The sequence below is a fragment of the Narcine bancroftii genome, chromosome 8 (genome assembly GCF_036971445.1).
Source record: "Narcine bancroftii isolate sNarBan1 chromosome 8, sNarBan1.hap1, whole genome shotgun sequence".
Lineage (NCBI taxonomy): Eukaryota > Metazoa > Chordata > Chondrichthyes > Torpediniformes > Narcinidae > Narcine > Narcine bancroftii.
The window spans coordinates 49,643,887-49,671,263 of record NC_091476.1 but is presented as its reverse complement, the minus strand read 5'-3'; the positions used below and the strand labels follow the sequence as shown (position 1 = coordinate 49,671,263).

The 27,377-nt window shown below is 39.0% G+C and overlaps 1 protein-coding gene across 2 annotated transcripts in view; it reads right to left on the bottom strand.

Moving 5' to 3' along the window:
- Window positions 1–27,377, bottom strand: part of LOC138740669 (MICOS complex subunit Mic27-like) — a 52,841-nt gene that overhangs the window by 3,477 nt on the left and 21,987 nt on the right. Inside the window, exons 4-9 of one of the 2 annotated variants that reach the window (XR_011343105.1) lie at window positions 23,362–23,416; window positions 22,803–22,901; window positions 16,231–16,322; window positions 13,097–13,198; window positions 2,604–2,709; window positions 1,968–2,114 (exon numbers count right to left, since the gene is read on the bottom strand). Coding sequence is in view for 1 of the 2 variants with exons in the window: in XM_069893654.1 (XP_069749755.1) it covers window positions 2,026–2,114; window positions 2,604–2,709; window positions 13,097–13,198; window positions 16,231–16,322; window positions 22,803–22,901; window positions 23,362–23,416 (543 nt within the window). In the remaining variant the exon portion in view is untranslated. Of the gene's footprint in view, window positions 1–710; window positions 2,115–2,603; window positions 2,710–13,096; window positions 13,199–16,230; window positions 16,323–22,802; window positions 22,902–23,361; window positions 23,417–27,377 lie in introns of those variants that run through there. The other variant, XM_069893654.1, reaches the window with a different exon arrangement.

The window sequence follows — 27,377 nt, the reverse complement described above, 5'->3', positions numbered from 1 at the left end:
GGTAGGACTTTCTTCGTTGTCTTGCTTTGTTTTTTGTTCTTCTTGAGATAGCAACAGCTTTGCCCCTCTTTGGGGACATCCTCAGGTTCTCTGTTGGATTAAATATTACTTTTTTTCCTTCCTTTTTCTGTCTCTTTCCTTTTTTTTATCTGGAGAGCTGGGTTTCACCAATCTGACACTACGTCATAATGTGAGGCGCAACCCTTCCCCCCCCTCCCCAAAACAAACTGCATCCAGTTCTTGAGAACACGATGTGAAGGCAGGTAAACTTACACAGTGACATTTAATAGCATGCAATGCACATTTAAATTCAGTTTCAGCCAGAGTTTCAGATGCAGATGATTAAAAAGAATTGCTCTGTAATGAGATTCAAAGGATCAGCCACACCAGGTCTGAGAATGTGTTCAGTTGAGGGATTCACCTGGAGAAGAGGATAATTAAATAGATGCCACCTATCTCACTTGGCCATATCTGTCCCCGCCATTGTGACTCTTAACCCCATCATCACATTTGTGCAAATCCTGACCCATTCCAACCCATGACACACCAAGAGAAAAGTTGCCACTGTTGTACAAGGCCTGACTGATCTTCATGCCTCAAGACATTATGTCCAATTTTTTTTTGTGTTCAGTTTTCCCGCATAAAATACGGCAATGCCTGATCATCAGCCAATGTTACACATATTTGGAATTTTAAAAAATTCAAGGCACTGATTAGGAACTAAATTTATTGTAACCATCCATTATGCATAGACAATTTACACAAAACATCTGCTTTTTCCACAATAATGGAATCACATTGAAATCGGCATGTAGAATTACATGGCAATTTAATATAACATTTTCCCTTCTTAGGAAAAGCATTGAGTATCAAAAATATTTGGCTAAGTCATACATCAGCTCAAGAATTTAAGGCTAAGGCTGTTACCCTTGTTAAATTAGAGGCAAAATGTGCAAGTCACTCTTTCTTCCTCTGCTTTTCCTCTTTACATTTACCATTAATTCTCCAAAATTCCATCTTTTAATTAGTTCAAGGAATTGCAACTGTACGTGGAATACAGAATTGTCGAAATTAGGTTGTACCAGTAAATCAAAAGATTATTGAAAGTAATATTGAATCAGTAATGCCTTCTAACAATTTGAATGATAGTCTTGAAGTCTCAAGTCAAGATTGGTACTGACTGAATGAAAATTTAAAAGAGCCTCATTGCAGTGGGATTTAATAATTCACCTCAAAGCAAGTTTGTGAATAAATCCAGGAAGCCCGAAATGGGTTCTGAAAAATTTGGGAGCAGGATATAGTAATAGAATGAAGACTATTCAAAAGCAAACATGCCAGTGTTCCAACACATTATTTTTGTTAAATGCAAGGGTTGTATTTTTGTTTGAGAGAGGCTTCAAGGGAATTGAAAAAATTTAGAGTAGCTCACAGGATGAAAGAAGCATTGACAATATCAGCAATTCTGAGCACGAAACTCAGGGGGATCACAAGTTTCTTGAGAAATGGAACAAAGGAGTAGCAAGTGGGTCTCAAAGACCAGATGAGCTTGGTGAGGAAAAGGTGATGTCAAAAGGCAAACTCCTGGAAGGAATTGGTCAGAGAGCTAGTGAATAGAATAGTTGCACCAGCAAGTGAGAAGAAATGAAAACAGCGCGGTCTTGATCACTATGATGCTCCTTCCATATTATTGGAGGGAGGGAAGGCAGAAAAGGGGTTATGAAATTTGCAGAAGGGAAAAGTGAATGATCTGTGCAGTTTACTAGATGTAGCAAATGGTTTTTAAAAAAAATATGGTAAAGACAGTCTGCAATCTCATTAAATGTATAAGATGAATTCAGAAAACATAAAGCAGGAGACATGAATACCAATGCCTATTTAAAATCAGAAATACAAATAAATAGATACTGCACAATAACGTACTTTCACCATAAATGCCACAATCCAAATTTCTGAATTTGTGAACTTACATCACTATTAACAGGTTCAGATATTAGAAATTGTAAATATCTGCAGTCAGTTGGGCCTTTAACTTCGAGTCGTGTACAAGTCTTTATCTTCTGGATTTGACTGACCATGGTCCTGCAAGTTCAGGTCAAGTGGAATCATTTGTTTTCCTGTTGTATTAAAAAATTGAACATGACTTCATGTAAGATTTCCAAAATTTGCTTTGTAAAAATACAAGGAAAAAAAAATTGATATATTTCTAGTGTTGAGATATAATTTTTCAATAACAAAATATTTTCTATTGGTACCCTTGAAAAACATATTTAAGAACACCCAGTCTGACATTCAACCGACTTGAGAGAATTAGCCTTTTGCTAAATGAGAATGGCATAATCATCTTTAGCTCTTATCGTCTGCTACATGTTACAGTCTTCTTGTCTGAACAAAAAAAAAATCACAGAATCTGAACCATCAGGTGCAGAACCAAAAAAGACAGGGAGGAAGGGATACAAAGAGAGCGAGACCATTAAGGGAAAGTGAGAGAGACAAATTTAATCATCAAAATTATGAATGCCCGAGCACCATCGACACAATTCCAGGTTAAGGGGGCGGGTTGTTTTTCAAAAGTAGTTCGTATTGGTAGAAGTGAGTATTAGTACCTTCTGCTGAAACAAAAGCAATTTCTGATGTTGGCTGCTGATTTTCTGCCAGTGGAAGGGCACTGCCTTCTTCCTGATTAGGCTGGGGCTCCGGGATTTTTGTGATCTAAAAAGTAACCAATTGAAAAGTCGAGAACTTACTTTATTGTACTCATTTTAAGCAGAATATTTAAACTTTATTTTAATCATTCTTTTTTTGTATTTGGTAGCAGATTTAATTTTTTTTCGTTTTGGGATGGAGAGTGGGTGAGTTGCTTTGGCTCTTTCTTAAAAAGGCTATTTACCTTTTGCTTCAAAACAATGTGTTAACCAAGTTTACATGTCACGGACATTTGATGCTGCTCTGATGTAATGTTATCCCCCTGTTCTTTTTATTTTAATTTATTTTTCACACTACGAACCATATCAATCAAAAAACATACAAACATTTCCCTCTTAAATATACACGGTGGCATTTTCTCCCCTTTTTGTCTCCCCTACCTTCCCTCCATCCTTCCCACCCCCCTCCAAACCCATTAAACGTTCAACATATAAAATACAATTAAATAATGTCATCACACAATGAAAATAAACAAGAAAATTGTGTCATCTACTTTTACACACTGGGTCAGTTCATTTTGTCTTCTTCTCATTCTATCATTTTAGGGTTATGTTCCATGTATGGTTCCCAAATTTGTTCAAATAATATGACTTTATTTTTTTTAATTATATGTTATTTTTTCCAGTGGAATATATTTATTCATTTCTATGTACCATTGCTAGACTCTCAGGCTCTTTTCTGATTTCCAAGTTGACATTATACATTTTTTTTGCTACAGCCAAGGCTATCATAATAAATCTTTTTTGCGCTTCATCCAGTATGAGGCCTAATTCTTTACTTAAGATCTCTGGATTTTTTGGTATGTTGCTTTTTGTGATTTTATTTAATACCCGATTTAGATCTTCCCAAAACTTTCTCACATGCCCAAATTGCATGTACTGTTGTTCCCATTTTCTTTTTACAGCGAAAACATCTATCTGATAATGTTGGATCCCATTTATTTAACTTTTGGGGCGTGATATATAGCCTGTGTAACCAATTATATTGTATCATGCGTAACCTTGTGTTTATTAGATTTTTCATAGTTCCACTGCATAACTTTTCCCATATTTTATTTATTTTTAAATCTTTTTCCCACTTTTGTTTGAGTTTATAGCTCATTTCATCATTTTCCTTCTCTTGCAGCTTGATGTACATGTTTGTTATAAATCTTTTTATTATTGTTGTTTCTGTAAACACACATTCAAAGCTGCTTCCTTCTGGTAATCTCAGTCTGCTTCTCAATTTGTCCTTTAAGTAGGTTTTCAGTTGATAGTATGCAAACATTGTACCACAAGTTATTCCATATTTGTACTTCATTTGTTCAAATGTTAATAAATTATTTCCCAAAAAACAATTTTCTATTCTTTTAATTCCTTTTCTCTCCCATTCTCTAAAGCACACATGTCAAACTCTGGCCCGCAGGCCAAATTTGGCCCGCGATATAATTATATTTGGCCCGCCAGATCATATTAAATATATATAAGAGTTGGCCCGCTGGCCGCCGTGCCAGTATAGCGCATGCACACTGAAGGTGAAAATGAAGACGCCGGAGGTGTGGAGGGATCTCAGAGTCCCGAATCCCGGGGATCGGAGCGCCGCACTCAGCCCACCCGACTCCCGGACACACAGACGCAGCTGGAGTTGGGGACCATCCTCGCTGGGTCTGCGCTTCAGCGGCGACGCCGGACCGAATGTCTCATTGGCGATGCCTTCCCCCTCGCTCCGTGCGCGGCGGACCCTGCCTCCCGCTCCTTTTGTTGGAGATGAGCCCGGCGCCATGAGATCGCAGTTTAATCCCTCTCCGACCATGGGAGGGGGGTGGGAGCAACGCGCTCTTCTCAGCCAATTCCTCCACTGCCCCGGACGCCGGCGTTTCAATGGGGGGTTCGGGTGCCTTCGTCAGGCGACTGACCTGCTGGTCCAAGACAAGGGGAGAGCGTACAAACTCCACACAGACAGCACCTGAACTTGGGTGAACGTGGACCTGCGACCCCACATTCCACATCAGGACTGTGTGTAAGATTGGGAGCAGTGAGACGGAAGCTTATTTTGTTCCTGTGATTTAAGCCTTACTTGGGGTGGGGGGGGTCCTTCTCTGACCACTTGCCTAACAATAAACCTAATCAGATGTGGAGTTACCACAATACAACAGTTCTCAACCTTTTTCTTTCCACTCGCGTCCCTGTGCCATTGGTGCTCTGTGATTAGTAAGGGATTGCTTAAGGTGGTCTGTGGGTGGGAAGAAAAAGTTTGAAGACCACTGCTTTAATCATCCCTCATTGACTCGTCATATGCACAGTTTCAGAACGCTAAAGGAAATGGGCCAATGACAATTTTTCTCAAGCAAAATATTTCAGTAACAATTGGGTTTAGAGCAGTGATTCTCACCCTTTCCTTCCCACTCACATCCCACCTTAAGCAATCCCTTACTAATTACAGAGTTCCGATGGCATAGGGCACACATGTCAAACTCTGGCCCGCGGGCCAAATTTGGCCCGTGATATAATTATATTTGGCACGCAAGATCATTTCAAAAATGTATTAGAGGTGGCCCGCTGGCCACCGTGCCAGTATAGCGCATGCACAGTAATACAACAAATTCCAGAATGCATTGGCGTCAGCCTTCTAATCGCCCCCACCTCCTCTGTTTATGTTGCAGGGTCTCACCGTGGACTCTGGTTTTGGGGCCTGGCCGGTGTCAGGGGAAGCCAAGGCCGCTTCCCAGCGCCTGGAACCGGAGGCCTCGGGCTTGACCTCGCCAGGACCGTTGCCCACTCCCCCTCCCTGCCGCAGGCCGATCCGCGACTCACGGTGACGGGGCCGCTGATCCGCCGAGATGCCGCCCTGCAGCGAGAGCCGATGCCCCCGCACTGTTGTTGTCCAACCCGATCGCCCGCAAACCCCACCCTCCCGCACACAGGCCTGAGTAAGGATTATGAACTTTAATCTCAGGATAAAACGATCTTCCAATAGTTTCATGTCACAGTGATAAATATATTCCTGGTTAAAAATGGTCCTGCACCTGGATACAAGCTCATTAGGCATAAAACTTGAAAAGTGTGTTAATCAAAGGATATCTGCACCAATGGAAAAAGGGCATGGCAAATAACCCTGCTAGAGTTCATGCCCACAATCAGTCACCCATTTGATTGTTTCAGGAATCATGTTATTCTCCCACATTCTCAATAGCCCTCAAATTTTACTATTCGACAGCACACTAGCAACATTTGACAAATCCTCTATAGAGAAATATTATTTATTGAATATTTTATTTCTCATTTGTTAATGCTTCTGGAAAGAGTTTATCCAAAACTATTATTAAACATTTATTTTAATAAGAAAAAGTTTAACATTACATATGTTGAAAAAAGAGAAAACATGCAGATGTTGTTGAAAATTTTCAATATATATTTAGTTTGGCCCTCGACTTAGTCCAAGTTTTTAATTTTGGCCCTCCGTGAATTTGAGTTTGACACCCCTGCTCTAAAGGAAAGGTTATCTATTGTGAAAGGGATTAGTTGATTTTGCATCAATAATAATTTTGGTAGTTGGTAATTTGTTTTTTTTCCTTTCTATGTGAATCTTCTTCCATATGTTTAGTAAATGATACACTACTGGTGAACTTTTATATTGCACCAGTTTTTTTATCCCACTTATCATGTATATGTTCTGGTACCTTCTCCCCTATTTTCTCTAGCTCTATCTTGGTCCAATCCGGTTTTTCCCTTGTTTGATAAAAATCTGATAGATAACTTAATTGTGCTGCTTTATAATAATTTTTAAAGTTTGGTAGCTGCAAACCACCTTGTTTGTACCACTCTGTTAATTTATCTAGCGCTATCCTCAGTTTCCCCCCTTTCCATAAGAATTTCCTTATTAATCTCTTTAGTTCATTGAAGAATTTCTCTGTTAAGGGAATTGGGAACGATTGAAATAAGTATTATATCCTTGGGAAGACATTCATTTTAATCTAATTTACCCTCCCTATCAATGTTAGTGGCAATTCTTTCCTTTTTTGTTAAACTTTATTTAAAATTTTATGACATGAATAAAATAAAAATTACATTTAAAGAAATAATAAAAAATAAGATAATAAAAATTAGAATACTACATCATTAAACTAAACAAATTAACCCCCCCAATAATTATCACAACATTAATCATCTAATTTAATATTAGTCCAACCCTCCCCCCAAATAAAGAGTGAAGAATTAATTAACAATATTGTAAATAAAATAGAAAAAACCCCACTTATATATCAATAAATCATATATCAACCACATATGTTATTCAAAAAAATCATAATTAATAATACATAAATACAGAATTTCCATTAATACCAAGTTTCCTTTATAATTCATCGAGAGAACAAAAACATCCCTTAGAAAAACAATCAAATAAACTTTTTATTCCCTTCCCCTTATATAAGAAAAAGAAAAAAAGAAAAAAGTTCAAACTCATAAAATTCTCCATATTCTTCATTTATAACATCTTCAAAATTCTCTATCGAAATTAACTTAATTTTATTAAACTCTTCTCCCTCAATGTATTTGTACTTAATTTTCTTCTTTTTCTTATCACCTTTCCCCTCATCTTCCTCTTCATCTAATTCAACATCCTCAATTTTTGACATTATCTTCTGTGACATCATCCTCTTAAAAAAAGAAAAAAGTGAAAACCCCCCCAAAAAAAGAGAAAAAAAGGAGAGAAAAAAACCCAATTCCCTCTCAATTACAATCAGAAAACAAAAAGAGTTAAAAAAAAATTATTTATTTTAAAAAAATAATAAAAAACCTTCACTTCTTAACCCAAAAATTAAAAAGAAAAAAAAAAACAGGTCGGAGGTCACAACTACCTCCTCCTGTTTAAGCCGCCCAAAGCGGTAACTCCCCCAAAATATTGGGTGTGAGATAACTCACATGTAGCTGATGACTTCAGGAAACTAGTGCCCACCCAGTTCCCTCTCCCAACTCCCATTTCATTAAACTATCATCATTATTTAAAGTATTTAAACTCTTCTCAAAAAAAAGATAAAATCAGTCACCCATTTGATTGTTTCAGGAATCATGTTATTCTCCCACATTCTCAATAGGGCTCAAATTTTACTATTCGACAGCACACTGGCAACATTTGACCACTTCGGTCACCATTGCTTCCATTTCTTTTAAAAAACTGGATCCCACCTTACATCTCTACTCTCTTTGGAGACCTTGAAGGACTACATCGTTCCTGAAACTGCATGATTGGTAGAGACTGAGCAAAGTCCATAACCTCTTTAGGATTGTCAAAAAACTTTGGCTAATTTCCATCCTAAAAAATCTTCAGTACTGCAGAATACCTGCACAACCGTTCTTTCACAGAATTAAATTCGCGTCATTGAAACATAATTTCTTGACTCAAATCTTGATAGAAGAAAACAGGATTATTCTGAACCATCAAAGGAGATCTATTTTGCTGGGCATTTCTAATAGCCGTACGTAAAATTGTCTCTCTGTCACAATAGTTTAAACAACGGATCAAAACAGATCTTGGATTCTGTCCTGAAAAAAATTTTCTTCTTAAAACTCTATAAGCACGTTCCAGTATTAAATCTTCAGGGAATTTATCCTGTCCTAACACTCGTGGAATCCATTCAGTAAAAAATTTTCTTGGATCTAGTCCTTCTATGCCTTCTGGCAAACCAACAATTTTCATGTTGTTCCGTCTAGATTGATTCTCCAAATAATCAACCTTTTTTGCTAAATTTTTATTTTGGATCTGCAATGTTTCAATTATTCTATTTTCATCTTGCAGTTGATCCTGTGCATCGACTAAACCTTGATCACACATTTCAAATCTTTCAATGGTTTCAAGCTTAAAAGCTCCATTAATGACTTCTGCCATCGCATTAATCTTGGAAATAAACAGGTTCACAAAATTAGCTAAGTGACTCGATACAGAATATATCTTATCTTCAAGATCCTTAACAGACATTTCAACAGAAGTAAATTCAGGCATAATGGGGTCTTGCTGTTCCTTAGAGACCACGGGATCTTCTGTCCCTTCCCGTAATTTAGTATCTTTTCTAGCAGTTTGACTTCGTATAAAAATCCCTCTCTAAGTCCCCCTAGCAATGCCAGGAGACTGAAGATCAGGGTTATCTTTAAGCCAAATCTCTTGAATCATCTTCACCGAATCGATGTCTGGAAAAACTGTTGTAATTGAAGATGCATTTTGCAGCGCCACCACTATAGCAGTCGAATGACAACTCTTTAACTCTCCAGCTGGTGGCGCCCCAGCTGATTCAACTGTCAAAGACTCAGCAACAACACCTGCAGTGGCCACCGTGCGAAACACTGGCACCCATCCAACCCCTTGTTCTGAAAGCTGTTGAGTGCAACCTTCAGAGAGCCTCACCGGCTTAAAACAAAGCTTCAATGCCGAACTCTGCACGTCCTCCTCTGGATCCATTCTACGTTGAGTCCTGGCTTCTTGTAAACAAGTAGGCTCAGACAATTTCGGAAAATGTAGTTTTTTAACAGTCTGTTGATATTTTCTTTTACCTTTTTTTTGCATATAAACCATTAGGCACTAATCCAACACCTCTTATTATTTATAAACTTTTAAAAGAACTTTAACAGGCACTTAAAGACAAAACAATAAATCAGAGTCAGGAGAGTTCTGGAAGGCACGTCTGTTCCCTACGCCATCTTGCCACACCCCCGTGGCAATTCTTTCCAATGTTCTAAGTCTACCTGTAATTTCTTCACTAATGGCTGATAATTTAATTTGTATTGTGGCCTAAATTATTATCTAATCTAATACCTAGGTATCGGATTGCTTATGCTTGCCATTTAAATGGTGATTCCTTTTTAAACTCTATGTAATCCACATTATTCATTGGCATCGCTTCACTTTTATTTGCGTTGATTTTGTACCTCGATATTTCTCCATATTCCTTCAATTTCTTATGTAGTTCTTTTATTGATATTTCTGGTTCTGTTAAGTATGATGTCATCTGCAAATAAACTGATTTTATACTCCTCCTCCTTTATTTTTAGCCCTTTTATTTTATTTTCTGTTCTTATCAGTTCTGCCAATGGTTCTATTGCTAAAGCGAACATTGAGGGAGATAGTGGACATCCCTGCCTAGTTGACCTACTTAATTTAAATTGGCTCAATACATATCCATTTACTGTCACCTTCGCCAATGGTCCATTATATAATGCTTTAATCCAATTCATATATTTTTCTGGTAGGTTGAACCCTGCAATACTTTGAATTAATAATTCCATTCTTCCCTGTCAAAGGCTTTTTCTGCATCTAAAACTACAGTCACTGTTGGCATCTTATTTCCTTGTACTGCATGGATTAAATTAATAAACTTACAGACATTGTCCACTGTTCGTCTTTTCTTAATAAATCCAGTTTGATCTTGATTTACTATTTTTGGTACACAGTTGGCCAATCTGTTTGCTAATAGTTTTACTATGATCTATGACCACCGCCAGTGGGCTGATAACGCCTCAAACCGTGCATCTTGGCGCCTCACAGTTTGGCAGGCAGCAACCTCCTTTGAAGAAGACCGCAGAGCCCACCTCACTGACAAAAGGCAAAGGAGGAAAAACCCAACACCCAACCCCAACCAACCAATTTTCCCCTGCAACCGCTGCAACCGTTGCAACCGTGTCTGCCTGTCCCGCATCGGACTTGTCATCCACAAACGAGCCTGCAGCTGACGTGGTCTTTTTACCCCCTCCATAAATCTTCGTCCGCGAAGCCAAGCCAAAGAAAGATAATCTGAATTAAGTAGAGATATTGGTCTATATGATGCTGGTGTTAGTGGATCTTTCCCCGTCTTTGGTATTACATAATTATTGCTGTTTTACATGAATCTGGCAAGTTTTGTGTTTCTTCTCTCTGTTTTATTACTTCCAGGAGAGGAGGAATTAATAACTCTAACTGTTTTATAGAATTCTATTGGGAGTCCATCCTCTCCAGGCGTTTTATTGTTCGGCAGCTTTTTTAATATATCCTGTATTTCCTCTATTTCAAATGGTTTTATCAATTTGTTTTGCTCCTTTTCTTGCAATTTCGGTAGTTCAATTTTAGCTAAAAACTCATCTATTTTGTCTTCTTTCCCCTTGTTCTCAGTTCAGTATAATTGTTCATAGAACTCCTTAAAATTTTCATTAATCTCTGTTGGGTTATATGCAATTTGTTTGTCCTTTTTCCTTGATGCCAATACAGTTCTTTTAGCTTGTTCTGTTTTAAGTTGCCAGGCTAATATTTTGTGCATTTTTTTCTCCTAGCTCATAATACTTCTGCTTTATTTTCATTATGTTCTTCTCCACCTTATACGTTTGTAATGTTTCATATTTTATTTTTTTGTCCGCCAATTCTCTTCTTTTTGTTGCATCTTCCCTTGTTGTTAGTTCTTTTTCTGTACTTACTATTTCCCTTTCCAACTGTTTTATTTCTCGACTGTAGTCCTTTTTCATCTTAGTTACATAACTTATCTGCCCTCTAATGAAGGCTTTCATTGCATCCCACAATATAAATTTATCTTTCACTGATTCCGTTTTTATTTCAAAGTACATTTTAATTTGGCGTTCAATAAATTCTCTAAATTCCTGTCTTTTAAGTACCATGGAGTTTAATCTCCATCTCTATGTTCTTGGTGGAATGTCCTCCAGTTCTATTGCTAATAACAGGGGTGAATGATCAGATAACAATCTAGCTTTATATTCCGTTTTCCTAACTCTCCCTTGAATATGGGCTGACAACAGGAACATGTCTATCTTTGAGTATGTTTTGTCTACTCGAATAATATGAGTATTCCTTCTCCCTTGGGTGCTGCCTCCTCCATATGTCCAAAGGTTGCATTTCCTGCATTGATTTAACCATAAATTTGGCCACTTTATTCTTTTTGCTAATCTTTTGTCCAGTTTTATCCAACTTTGGGTCCAAATTAAGGTTAAAATCCCCTCCTATCAATATATTCCCCTGCGTATCTACAAACTTCAAAAAAATATCTTGCATAAACTTTTGATCCTCTTCATTAGGTGCATATATATTTACCAAATTCCAGAATTCTGAATTTTTCTGACACTTTATCATTACATACCTCCCTGCTGGATCTATTATTTCCTCCTCTATTTTGATTGGAATTTTAATAATTCTTGAGTTAAAAGAATTTGTTAACTTTGTCAAAAAGTACACAAGGAACATGGTAATTCTGAATCAGCTCTTGGCAGATTTTTTTTATACCACTCATCTTCCTTCTCAAGCACAACCTGACAATGAACATCTGTGTTCTCATTTGCACCATGATAGAAAGGCTGTTAGTTTCAGTTTTCAAAATCTGGCTATAGAAGATTTATTTGGATGTTGCTGGGTCTTCAGGATCCAGATTAAACAGGCAAAGATTAAACAGGTTAGAACTTTATTCCTTGAAGCGAAGAAGAATGAGGGGAGAATTGATAGAGGTTTACAAGATTATGAGAGGTATAGACAGAATGGATGTGAATAGGCTTTTTCCACTTAGATTGAGGAAGATAAATATGAAAGGACATAGTTTTAAACTTTAAAGATTTAGGGGAAACATTCGAGGGAAGTTTTTCAGTTCAAGAGTGGTGGGAGTGTGGAATGACCTGCCAACTGATGTGGTGAATGCAGGCTCAATTGTGTGTTTTAAGAATAAATTGGATAGGTACATGGATGGGAGAGGCCTGAAGAGTTAAGGAATGGGAGCAGGTCAGTGGGCCAAATTGCCTGTTTTCTGTGCTGTAGCATTCTATGGTTATATAAAGCTTTCAGATCTAGATTATTTTGAATGGTTTTATTTTTGCTGCAGGGCTTAATTTTGACATGAGAACACACAAAAAACATACTACAAATTAAAAAAGACACAAAAAAAATTGGTCAATACTTTTGTCCTATTAAAAGCCAGTCTAGCATTAACATTGTGGACATGATCACTTGAGTTTTTCAAGTGATTGCAGTATTTTCTTCCATATGATCTCATTTCTAGGTAAAAATGAATCCTCAGTTAACTTTAAATATTAACATTTTCCTTTTGCCTGTAAATCAGAAAGGAAGAAACAAAAAATAAGGAGGTCCAAAATATCCAACGGTACAGGGTCAAAGTCAGTGCACTCTCCAAAGAGAACTACTCTAAATCAAAGCACACGATCGTATTTGATTTTTAAATGAAATACATGTGCGGCTGCTGGCAAGTCTGTTCTGAGAAATTCAATAATCTTGGAAGATAATTGTTGCGTGGATCATCACATTCAAAATGTACAAGAATTTGTTTAAAGAAGGTATCAGAAAAATAGTCATTTCTGAGCAGTTGTGATTAAATGTTTGTGCATATTATTCCATTTTAGTCTTCTGATTTGAGTTCTAATTCGACAGAATTCTAGTTTACCTCCAGGTCTTCATTCTTTGTAACTTGAAGACTCACTTTCCAGAGAGAGCGAATTGCCTCGTAACTCCCCTGGCTGAAAGTATACATCGTCTGGCCAGAAAACTAAGAAAAAATATAACATCACGAGTTAAAATTGTTTCCCTGAGATAAACTATTCCAGAGCTCAAATTTTGAAAGGACATTACACAAAACCCACAGGGGTCTTTAACTTGTAATATTTAGTTTATTTCCCCAAAAAATGACAACGCATTTGGAGAAGTACAATCCACTCAAGATTGTATGACAAATACGACGAACGCATTTATACGACGAACGCATTTATACGACGAACGCATTTATACGACGAACGCATTTATACGACGAACGCATTTATACTATTAATGTATTTGTACGACGAATGTATTTATATTATTAATGTATTTATACGACGAATGTATTTATACTATTAATGTATTTATACTATTAATGTAAGGTATAGATTAGTTCAATATTTTTTTTTATATCAGCTATATTTGGCACCACAAAAATTGAATAGAATTAAATCAGATTTATCAAATCAATGTTTTAGATGTGATGAGACGGGAACTTTCTTGCATTCAACTTGGTCATGTCCCAAGATGGGTAGCCTTAGGGTATTTTTTAGAACAAGCTACAGGCATTGTATTTCCACAAAACCCATATTTATTTCTGTTAGGAAATATAGAAGGAACAAGACCCAAGTTGAAACTATCAATATACCAAATGAAATTTGTTAAAATAGCATTAACAGTGGCAAGGAAGTGACCTGGAAATCAGATTCACACTTGGTTATGGGAAGATGGAATGCAGAAATTCAAAGCTGTATCCCCTTGGAGAAAATTACATACAATTTGAGAAATAAATATGGTATATTTTTGCAATTTGGAGCCCATCTATGCAAATTTTAGGTATAAATATGTAATGATATTTAATCCAGCCTCTTGAGACCTGTGTTTACAGGTCTAAATTGATCATATAAACATTGATGGAGTCCTGTATGTTGGAAAGCATCCTCCAAACCATCCAAGCTATTGAACTATCGTCTCTTGACGATATTGAATTTGTGACCTTAACTATCGAACTCCAACCCAACTCCAAGACGCAAGCCCATCACACATGCACCAACTGAAGATTTGCGCATGTGCTCAAGAATCAAGATGGCTCTTCATACTTTTACAGCCTCATGCATTTTCTCTTTGTCCTTAAAATTGTTGAAACGGTGGAATGAGACAATCTATCGGTAAAGGATAGGTTTTTCCTCTTGCATGCCTATAGAACGATGACCACGTGGCGGGCACTATATTGCACATGCACATATTTTTTAAAAATGGTCATATGTGCAGATGGATGTCAATAGAATAATCATAACTTGGGGAGTAAGGGTATACTAGAAATACGTGCAGTATTCCAGATGCAGCCTCACCAGAACCCTGCATAGTTCAGGCAGAACCTACTTTAAAATTCAATGAAACCCAATATTCTATTTGATCTCTTTATTAACTGTTGCATCTGCAAACAAATTTTAGTGATTCAAGCACATGGTGTTCCAACTGAGGTCTCAAGCTCCAATGCAAGCTTGTTAAGATATGCATTTGTACTCAATTACCCTACAAGTAAAAATAAACATAAAGGCTCCTAGTACCAACAGGCTAAAAGGCATTGTCTTCCCTGCAGTCAATAGGCTTCTGCACAAACCCCATATCAGTGCTATCATGATGTCCTTGCTTGGTGCTAATCGATTTTTCTTTCGTGTAATCCTCTCCCCATAAACTGTACTGTATGAATGCTAGAGATAACTTGACTGTATGAGAAGAACCCTTCTCATAGTATGAGATATTCTCTGACAAACTTAAATTTAAAAGTATAGTTGGTGCTCGGGGTACATCCAATAAACAGGTATCATCAAAAAAATAAACTGAAATGGTACACTTTTTCTTTAACAACTTATCTTGCAGAAAAAAATAATAACAATATTTGCATTTGATGATGAGTGTTGTTTGCTACACTTGCACAACAATCCATGGGAAAAATGTATGTGATATCATTGGAGTCAAGTAAAATATTTGGGAAGGTGGGGTGTCCAAAACGAAAGGATGCAAACTTCAAGGGATGGGGAGAGACTGGAAACAGGTTTTGGAGATGAGGGGGGGACACAAATTATAGCAAAATGCAGGTGGTCATAGGTTGACTAGCCACAATAACATTAGTTTGCAATTATATCCTGCGCTGTACCTGGAGATATTTCAATGGAGCCAAACTTTAAAAAAAAAACCAATGAGTGATTTATAAACCACAGATTTGTGTGACCTTCCTTTAAATCACTTAAGATTCACAACTTGTATCTTGTTAATTAAGAACAAATTGTTAACCTTCAATCCATAATTTTCTCCCATTAATGGAAGAAACATAGGTTAATAACCTGACAAGTGAGCAATAACTTTGGTGTTACAATGCCCTGCCACAAAATCATAGTCTAATTTCCCACTGGTGTTACTCCAAGATACGTATAGGGGCAAACACTAAAGTCCCATTAAAAAAACAGCAAAAAGTAATCTTTAAATAGTGTGAATAACTCAAGGCCGAATGCTGATCCATGGAGCACCCCAAGATTCACAGCATGCCCATCTAGAAATAATCCAATTTATTCTTCTTCTGTTTTGTTGTTGAAAAATCCAATACTTCTGTCAATACTTTGCCCTTAAAATCACATGCCTTTGTTAATGTAAATCTCGTATATGATCACTTTGTGTCTTTAAAACTCCAATATACTGGCTTCCCTTTATCTATCCTCAAAATTGCTCCAACAGGATGCAAATCCCTTTTCCAAATGATCATTACTACCCAAGGGTGTGCAGATCCATTGGATTCCTCCATCATCTCATTGTTTGCTTAATAGCCTCAGTGCCTGGATACTATTCTAACATAATTTCCACTCTGCTGGCATTCTCACAAATTTAAACATGTTAAAAAAAAAAATGGTCAACAATTCAGCGAGCAATTAGTCTTCAGAATATTATTTTTAAAAAATCACAATATTTCTTGGTCATGCTCAAAAATGTGTAACATTTTATTTTGAATTATTTGAGGTAGGAAAGTAAGATAGTTCAAAACCTTACCTTGGTTACAGCTATAGCTTTCTGAGGATAGCAAATAGCCAGTCCCACGGCTAAAAGTCCTACAGGATATGCCATTTTCTGAACCCTAGAACCTGTGTACATTAAAAGCCATTAATGCAAACAAGGTGAACAATCTAAACTTCAAATTGCAACATTTTAAACAATATACTCTTAGCTTGGGGAGAGAGGATGCATACAACTTGAAACACTAACTATGCCTATTCATTTGCAACTGTTAGCTTTTCTAAATAGCAGGGAAAATTAGTTACCATATATTTCAGCATACAAGTCAACTGGCAGATAGGTCGACCCCCATTTTTTAAAGCCTCTGTGGTGGTACACCACCGGCCTACTGCAGGTGGCAACCTCTGTACCTGCAGGAGTGTAAGGGGACAGGACAACACCTGGCCAGCTGTCAATCAGTTGGCCTGAATGGATCAAGTCCCACCCGGTAGGGTGTCAATCACCCTCCAGGATATAAGCTTGCGCCGGCCTCCCGAAGCCTCACTCAGAGTGGCTGCAGCCACAGCCAGCCTGGCTCTGTGGAAATCTTTGTGGATTAAAGCCTGTTGTACAGTCTTTATCTTTGTGTGTGTCTGATTCTGGCTAACAGTGCACCACAGCCTCATTTTAATGGTTCTATGTTATATCCGGCATACAAGTCAATCCGCATTTTTTGGAACAACCCAATTTTTTAAAAATATTTATTTATATATATATATATATATATATAAACACCCCAACCGCAAGCAACAAAGCTGAAAATTAAACAAGCTTAAAAAAAACCTCAGCCTACCAGACAGCCACAGTAATGGCCCACGGAACAGCGATATTGTGCTCCCAGCAGGAACAGGAACCTCTGCCTACCAGGCAGGGGTGGTGACGGCAACCTCAGGGTCCCAGGTAGAAACAATTATGGCTGGGCCCAGCGGTGGGAGGTGTCGGGGAGCAGCGACGCTGGCGGTGGGGAGGTGCTTTCAGCATCGACTTATACGCCAAATTGATATCAATTTAAGGTCTCAAATGTATATCTGGTATTCAAGTTGACTCCCCCCGCAGAATTTTTTTTAGGGTTACACGACTCAACTTGTACACTGAAATACACGGTCCATTCTCTTTAGACTGTCATTTTTATTGCAAATGAATTACATCAGGAATCCCAAATTTATGCTAGATAGAAAAACTGTATAAAGGGAACAAAGTTCATCCTTCCTAACTGTTCTCAACCTACACAAAAATAATTTTGTATCAAAGCAAAGACTACAAAACACCAAAGGGGCACCATGGATACTTTAACAAATTTGAGACTGATCAATAACTTCTTGGATTAAAAAATGGTAGATACTAATATAAACATTTTGAGCATCTAATTTTTTTTTTAAGGAGTACTCACACTGCCCTCAAATTATATTCTACAATATGAACCAGAAATGCAATATTATTCAACTGTTTACCAAACAATTACTGTAGAGGTCCTGTATATATTTCACGCGATGTTTTTTTAGATTTGTGGAAGTGAATTATGCAAATATTTGCTGAGTCAAGACTTTATATAAAATAGAATACTTACTTTCACAGCACAAATTAACAAATCAACTGTTTTTTTTAGTTCAAATGATCTATCATAGAACACAAAATATTACAGCACACAAAAAGTACTGTGGCTCATGATATAAACATGTTCCATAACAATCTAACCTTTCCTTACCACACAACCATACCCTCAATTTTCCTTGCATTTATGTGCCTACAATAACCTTTCACACTATCCACAACACCTCCAACCTTTGTATTATCTGCAAAATTCCTCATCCACTCTTTTTCTTCTTCATCCAAATCATTAATTAAAATCACAAAGAGCAGGGGTCCCAGAATTGATCCCTGCATAATGCCACTCAACATCATCGTCCAGTCTAAACACATTCCATCTATTTCCATCTGCTGCCTTCTGTATGCAAAACAAGTCCACGCAGCCAAGGTTCCTTGGATACCATGCCTCTTTCTGAGTAAATGTCCCTATTGTGCCAGCCTCCACCATCAACCTGGCAATGCATTCCAGACATCTACCACTCTCTGTGTTGAAAAAAAACTCATCTTTGACGTCTCCCTTAAACTTTCCGCCACTCACCTTAAACAGATGTCCTGCCCTACAAAAGAAGTATACTGGCTGTCCACCCCAACTATGCATCTTATCATTTTGTACAACTCTATCAAGGCTCCTCTCCTTTGTTGCTCCAGAGAGAAATGCCCTAGCTCTGTCATAAAAACGTTCTCCATTCTGGCCAATATCCTGGTAAACTCTTCTGTGCTCTCTCTAGAGCTTCGACAGCCTTCTTGGAATGAGGCCTCCATAAATGCATGTAATATTCAAAATATGATCTAACCAGAGTTTTATAGAGCTACAAAATTACCTTATGGTTCATGAACTCAATCCCTGTACTAATGAAGGACAGCATACCATTCTCATTTTTAACCAGCCTATCAACCTGCACAGCAACCTTGAGAATTCTATGGGCTTAAACCCTTCATTCTTTACCCTAGTGGTTCTCAACCTTTTTCTTTCCACTCACATACCACTTTTAGTAGTCCCTATGCCATAGGTCAGGGGTGTCAAACTCAAATTCACGGAGGGCCAAAATTAAAAACTTGGACTAAGTCGAGGGCTGAACTAAATATTTATTGAAAATTTTCAACAACATCTGCATGTTTTCTCTTCTTTCAACATATGTAATGTTAAACTTTAGGATATAACTTTAGGAGGATAATATTACAGGTCAGGAGTAGGTAGCTCAAGTTCACCCTTTTCTTGACCTGAGGGAAACATATTTGGTCCCTGTGGAGATGTAGTCAGCATTCACAGGCTGTGTCCATTTTGGCCTGCATCAGGACTCAGCATTTCCTGCTCACTCCTCAGGCTCTAGGCCTCTATTCACCCTCGACCCACCATCCCTCTACCTGACCCGTCCTTTACCCAACCTCTACTCACCCCTCACTCCACTCGCTCTGCCTCTACCCACCCGATCCTATATATGCCCCTCTACTGCCTTTCCCCTCAACCTGTTCCTCCCTCTACCCGTCTCTCACCCTCTAATCACCCCTCCCCTACTCGCCCTGCCCCTCCCCTTTTACCTCTTCCCTATCCACCCCTCCTTCTACTCATCCCTCCCTCTAACTGCCCCTCGCACCACAATAACTTCCCCTGCCCATTACTCCTCACCTACACCCTCTGCCCACCTCTGCTTACCCACCCACTCAGGCCCAGCGCGCTGCCGATCAGCCTTTGCGGACAGCCACCATCTCTCTCTTCATGTGCAGGGCCAAACCAGCCGTCCCTGGGGTCCGCGCGGGTGCAAGCGCTGAAGGCCGTGGCGACCAGAAGAAGTGTGCTCACGCTGTGGAAGGGCCGTCCGGTGCCAGTCGCGCGGGGCTCGCGCTGCCCGGGGGCCATGCGCAGCCTGCCATGCCCGTCGCGCCGACAGGAAATCACAGGCGCTCGCCCATCCGCCGCACCGCTCGACAGGTGGGAGAAGTGACTGGTTGTGCGGGGAGCCTTCCAACCGGCTTGTCAGCTGATGACATTGACAGACTTCTCGTGTTACAATTTCTCGTGTTACAATGGGGAAGGATGTGCAATGAAGGGGGAGGATGGTGGGGGTGCCAAATTTGGCCCGCGGGCCAGAGTTTGACATGTGTGCCATAGGTGCTCTGTGATTAATAAGGGATTGCAGAAGGTGATATGTGGGTGGAAAGAAAAAGTTTGAAAACCACTGTTTTGATTGTACCTCATTGACTCGTTATATGCAGTTTCATAACTCCTAAGGAAATGGGCCAATGACAATTTTCTCAAGCAAAATATTTCAGTAACAATTGGGTCTAGAGCAGTGGTTCTCAACCTTCCCTTCCCACTCACATCCCACCTTAAGCAATCCCTTACTCATCACAGAGCACTGATGGCATAAGGATTATTTAAAGTGTTATGTGAGAGGAAGGGTAAATATCATACTTCACATTTAAACAAGTCAAACAACGTACTTTATATAGCAAAGATTAAGACACCTGACCAAAGTTGCAGCCCTTCAGAATATGAGCATAATATAGGCAGGCGCCCAAAAAAAAATGGTGGGGGATGTTGGGCAGGGGAGGAGCACAGGCAGGAGGTTATTGGTGGATATGAGAAGGAGGGAAGACCAGCAAACAGGGGGAGGTGGCATAGCTCTGTGAATGGAGAGGGAAGGGGTGGAGAGCTAGAGGAAAACAGAGGGATGGGGAAGAGAGGGAGAATGGGCAGGAACTGGAGCAGTAGATATTAATACTATCTGGTTAGAGAGTGCCCAGATAAAATATTAAGTGTTGCTCCTTCAGTTTACAGGTGGCCTTGGTTTGACAGTATGAGGGCGCAGACACGCCAGTGTGGGAGTGGGGCAAAGAAATGAAATGGTTGGCCGCTGGGAGATCCCTGCAATTGATGTGGACAGAGCAAGGGTGCTCTGCGACCAGTCTCTCCAATATAGAGACCACAACAGGAGCACTGGATGCAGTAGATGATCCCTGCAGATTCACAAGTGAAATATTGCTTCATTTGGAAGGACTCTTAGGGGCTCAGAATGGTGGTGAGGTAGGATGTGTGGTCGGGAGGTGTGGGCGTAAGTATGGCACTTCCTGTAGACACAGGGGAAGGTACCAAGGGGGCGATTGATGGGAAGGGATGAGTGGACAAGCAGGGAGTGGTCCCTATGGAAGGCAGGGTGGGGGGGGAAAGAGAGGGGAAGATGTGCCTGGTGGTGGGTTCACGTTGTAGGTGACGGAAATTATGGAGGATAATGTTTTGGATGCGGAGGCTGGTGAGGTGGTAGGTGAAGAGGAATTGTTTGAGCATGGTAACAGGCCTTTTCGGGTCATGAGCCCACACCCAATTAACCTACAACCCTGGTACACTTTCTTGAACGGTAGGAGGAAACTGGAGCCCCAAAGGAAAACCAACACAAACACAAGGAGAACATTCAAAAAGCCTTACAGACAGCGCGGGATACAAACCCTAGTCCCTATTACCGGTGCTGTAACAGCATTGCACTAACTCCTATGCTAACCATGCCACCTTACAAGCATTCTCCGAGCATTCATCTTTGCTCCCTGCTTGCTCAAAATATTTCATTTCCTTCCCAACTCATCCCTTCCCACCAACTGTTCCTTTGGCACCTTCCCCAGCAGCTGCAGGAAGGGTCACATTTGTGCCCATACCTCCTCAATCACACCATTCGGGGGCCCCAATGAGTCCTTACAAGTGAAGCAACTCTCCACTTGTGCACCTGTGGAAATAGCCTACTGCATCCAGTACTCCTGTTGTGGCATTCTCCACATAGGAGAGACTGAATGAAGACTGAGAGATCACTTCCCTGAGTACCTTTGCTCTGTCTTCATCAATGATAGGGATCTCCCAGTGGCCAACCATTTCAATTCTGTGCCCCATTCCTGCACTGACATGCCTGTTCATTGCCTAATGTTCCGTCAGTCCAGGACAACTTGTAAAATGGCGGAATCAATACCTAATATTCCATTTGTGCACTCTCCAACGGGATGGCATTAATGTTAACCTCCAGTTTCTGCTAGCCCACTCCCCATTCTCTGTCTCTTCCCCATCCCTCTGGCTTCTTTCCTCCAGCTCTCCACCCCTTTCCCTATCCATTCAGAGCCGTGACCCTTTCCCCTATTTGCCTGTGTGCCATCCCTTATCCACCTATTACCTTCTGCTATGGGCCTGTGCTTCTCCCACTGACCCTTTCCCCGCCACCTTTTTGATCGGGCACCTACCTACATTTTACATACCTTGATGAGGGGCTCAAGCCCGAATCATTGATCATGTATCTTCGTCTGTCTAAATAAAGTACATTGTTTGATGTGCTAAGTTTCTCCAGCATTGTTTTTGCTTCAATCACAGAATTTGCACACTTTTGTGTTTTACTCCTCTTTTATCCCACAATATGCTGCCTTCAAAAGTAATGCTTCCTTTGTGCTTCATAACAGTTCATGTTGATTAAAAAATTAATGGAAATACTTAAAATAAACTGCATATACAATGAACAATAATCTCTAATACAAGTTCAATGCTTATGTTCTCATTGAATCTTAGTGCAACATTTGGTTCAAAGAGGCATGAAAATAGACACCCTCAAGAAAGCAAGCCACTTTCCTGTAGATTTCATGAAAATAACATTGGCTATGGAATAAGACTTTTTTTGTTGAGTGCAACCAATTAAATTTAAATCAACTTTTGAATGTGCCCATTCTGAAAATACCTCAATGAGGAAAGCATTTTCAGGTCTTATCATGTCAGGCAGATTTAAACAATAATTTACTTTCATAACTGTATCAGAAATGTCAAGCCATGTCAAGGCTGCTCAACAGTTTTTAAAAAAATCTGTTCCAAATCTGCTTGGAAGTGATTTGTTTCTAATTATATTTGATAGTCAAAAGCATGAAACTAAATGTTGTCATAATGATCAATATATACAAATCTATAGGAAAGTTTATCCTATACATCCCAAAGTAACATACGTTTTGTGATCACTACATACCTTTTGATGCGATAACTAGTCCAGCAAATCCAGACACCATTATCACACCCATTCTTGGAAAGAAACCTTCAGGTGGATTTTTGAGAAAGACATAGGCATCTTTAAGAAATTAAAAAAAAACAAATATTATTCCAATCATGTCCTTGGAAGGAAATTAATGCAAGATCAATAAAATTGCAACAGTACGTCTGAGAACTCTGATTGGAAATGTAGAAGTAATAAGCCATATTTAGTTAGCAATCTAAAGAAACAACAATATAAAATAATTATACAACTAAATTCAATGTAGTGCTTGAAATTAAGGAACATTCACTGGGTACTAAGATCCTAGATTTCAGTCAAGGTTGACCTCAGTGTAATAAAAGAGATAATGTACAAAATTAGCAAGATGAACTTGTTAATGGATCAAGACATGACAAAAGGCTCAGACCCAAAACTTTGGTGATATACCTTTGATTCCTATAAACGCTGTGTGACCTGTTGAGTTTCTCCAGCATTTTTGAGTTTTACACTACAATCACAGCATCTGCAGACAATCCTGTTCAACAATCACCCTTACCTTTTCCAAATGCTATAGAATTTTCCGCACCACGTTTAGCAGCATTATATGCACCCTGTAAAAAATACAGATGAAATAAGTCAAAGATAACCCATTTTCTGACAATATTTTCAAAAATTTTATCTCATTAAAAACTGATTACATGTTCTCAAAATTGAAAAATGTTTTGAGAATCAAATACAAATGGATGAAGAGAAATTAAAAATTATATTTGCAGTAAATTTTGGACAAAAAGCAGAGTACAGTAAAATCCCCATTATCCGGCACCTACGGGGATCATAAATGTTGGATATGCAAATTTTCCAGTTGACTGAGACTCACTTTTCCGACGCCTAACAAATACACCTGGATTAAGAATGCACTGTTTAAAAGACAAAAGGCAGAGCAAAATGTAAAGTCATTTAAAAATCAGTGTTGTAGTCTTTAATTAGGTAAAATTCACTGTAATCAATTAATTCCATAATTTAAAACATTTCAAATTAAGTTTGAACCCTAGTCACTGGCGCACTAGTCAGTGTTGCAGTAGCCCTTATACTAACCATGCCATCATCATAATTAACCCCCTTCCCCAAGTTTACAGATATAGCCTTATTAATGTACCTAATACAAATTTTAAAAAACTTTTACCATGCAGGGAAAGGGAGGAACTTTGAGAGTCGTGCAAGCAGTGAGCTCTTCATCTTGGTATCCCAGTCAGACACTGGGCACAATCCAACTCACTTCCATGCCATTGTCCTAGTCAGGCCCTTGGCACAACCAGGATCACCTCCACAGTAGTGTCCCAGTCAGGCCCTCAGAGATACTCGACTCACATCCATGCAAGAATCACGGTCAGACATTTGGTGAAACCTGACTCACCTCAATGCATGTCCCGGCCAGGGCCTTGTTGCAATCTGACTCACCTCCATGCAAATGTCCTAGTCAGGTTCTTAGTGCAACGCAACTCACCTGCACGCAAATGTCCCAGTCGGCCCTCACCACATTTTCTTCATGCTGACAACCCAACTCACCTGCAAGCAATTTACGACAGTGAAAAGAATGCTCTGAGGGGTATTGCTAGCTTAGCAGGGCAAACCTGCACGAGTCCAACAAAGTTTCAGTGCTCCCCCACAGGGTCAATCTGCTCAGTCTAATTTATTTGACATTTATTAATTTCCTTAATTTTTTTGTGCCGATTGTTTGAGTTGATTGAATTCCAGATAATGGGGATTTTATTGTACATAAACTACAAAAGAGAAGAAGAGTAGAATGTCCAAGGCAAGCAGTAAAAGCAATAAAAAAGTTAAAGCTAATATATACATGAAAAAACATTTTGGAAATGTTGAAGAAAAACTGGAAGAAATACCAAATTCATTGCTTGTTCTTGATTTTTCGGTGTTACTGGGAATACAAGGAAAATTAAGATAGATCATCTAGTTGAGTGGTTTCACAACAACATATTTGGACTCAGTATTAGTGAAACTGAGGAACTGATTGTGGATTTCAGGAAGGGGGGGGGGGGAAATATCAAGAAACACAAACCAGTCCTCATTGTGGGGTCAGCAATGGAAAGGGTTAAAAACTTGAATTTCCTGGGTGCCAACATTTCTGAAAATATATCCTGGGGCCTTCGTGTCAATATAATCATGAAGAAGGCTCACCAGTGGCTGCACTTAGTTTGAAGTTTGAGGAGATTTGGTGCATCACCAAAGGCACTTGCAAATTTCTACAGATGTACCATGGAGAGCATTCTGTCTGTTTGCATCACTGTCCGGTATGGAGGGGCCAATGCACAGGTCCGAGGCTACAGAGAGCTGTGAACTTGGCCAGCACCATCTGGACATCAGTCCACTCCATTGAGCACATCTATAAGAGGCAGTATCTCAAGAACGCACCCTCCAATATCATACCCGCACCACCCAGGCCATCATTTCTTCTCATCGCGACCACCAGGACAGAAGCCTGAAGACAAATACCCAATGAATGGTACAAAAAAACAGCTTCTTCCCCTCCACCATCAGATTTCTGAAGGAATGATGAACCACAGACTCTACCTTACTTCTTTGCTATACACGTTTGATCTGCCTAGCTTCTCCAGCATTTTGTTTTTACTTCAACCAGTGACTGCAGACTTTTGTGTTTTAGTCACGTTACTTTTATTATTTTACACTAATTTGTTTATTTTTAAAAATGTACACCTGTAATGCGGCCACAAAACAATGAATTTAATGACATATGTTTATAACAATAAATTCTGATTCAGTGATGAAGTAATAGGACATCAAATGATTGGAAGGTACAACTGCATTAATTAGTGATGCTGAATGGAGAAAAAAAACACTGGGCTTCAGTTTCAGAATTTACTGATAATTTGAAAGGGAACCCTGATGGTTCCAACTGTTACATTTTTAAAGCCTGTTGAAAAATTATTTTTTGTAGAGGTATAGTGGATTGGTATCAAAATATATCTTTTCAAAATCCAGGAAAATGGATAATTGAAGATATCACAAATCTAAGATGCATTGGGCAAATCAGTTGGTTTACAAATTTAAAAAATTAATGCCCAATTCAAAAAGACCATAGGACAAATAGGAGTAGAAATAGGCTGTTCAGCCCATTGAGTCTGCCCCATCATATAATCATGAGTTGATCCATTTTCCCACTCAATCCCATTGCTTTGTCTTTTTCTCATAACCTTTGATGTCCTGACTAATCGAGAACCTATCTATATACCTTAATGACTTGGCCTCCACAACTGCCTGTGACAACAAATTGTACAGATTTACCACCTCTGGCTAAAGAAATTCCTCTCTGTTCTAAACAGACACCCTTCAATCATGAAGTTGTGCTCTCCTGTCCTAGGCTCTCCCACCATGGGAAACAACCAAACTACATCTATTCTGTCCATGCCTTGCAACATTCAAAATGAGATCCCCTCATTCTCCTAAATTCCAACAAGACCCATCAAATACTCCTCATATGATAAGCCTTTCATTCTCTGAATCATCCTTGTGAACCTCCTCTGAACCTTCTCCAACATCAGCACATCCTTTATTAAATGTGGAGCCCAAAACTGCTCACAATATTCCAAGTGAGGTCTCACCAGGGCCTTATAAAGACTGATTAATCAACGATATCCTGTTCCAAAGATAAAATCATGACACTCACTGGGGAAATTAAATTCAGTTATCAATGAGAATTTATTGCCATAGACAGAAGAATGATGTACAGATGCAACAAAGAGTCACCCATGCTGCAGCTTCCCAGATGCAACAAAAAGACATGAGACATCATACAATTTGGATGCTGCAAAAGAAAATACAAATCAAATACCAGAGATTAAATGAATAAATACTAAGTATTCATAGTTGGCCAGGAGTGCAAACAATGCATTCTGTCAGTAGTACAGACAGATCTTTGGTGGTCTTGTAGTCACAAGCAATGCTATTCTAATTCCTGTTACTAGACTTGTGAAACAGATGAACAATCATGAGAACCAATTACCAGGCATATGAAGGAAAAGATTCAAAGACTCTTGAAAGAAATACAACACTCCAGCTCCTGGAAAACTTTTGCCCCTGACCACCCAAAATGGAGAAGGCATAAATGAAACAATGTTGAAATCCTCAAGTGCAAGCATTGGAAACATTTAGGTTCAGCAAAAATGGGAGAAAGAACACACCAGGTCATAAAGGTTCGCTCTGTGGAAAAATATGCAGTTCATATGTTGCGCTAGTCAGACACAACAAAACAAGAATGTAAGAAAACCATTCTTAATCCCAAGGTTCCACCTACAGAGGTCATAAGCCTACCACACAAAAACTGTTCAGATAACCATGTACATGGAATCCAGTGGACTAATTTGTTGGCTAATCAGCTCCTAGATCTGAAACTTAATTATATCACTCTCCACTTGGGAAACCTACTGACCACAATGCTCTGCAAATTAATATATTTAAACACTGAAAACAAAAAAAAAGCAGAGATTGAATAAATTTTAATAAAGGAAACTGAACATGACTCAACTCATGGAGTTC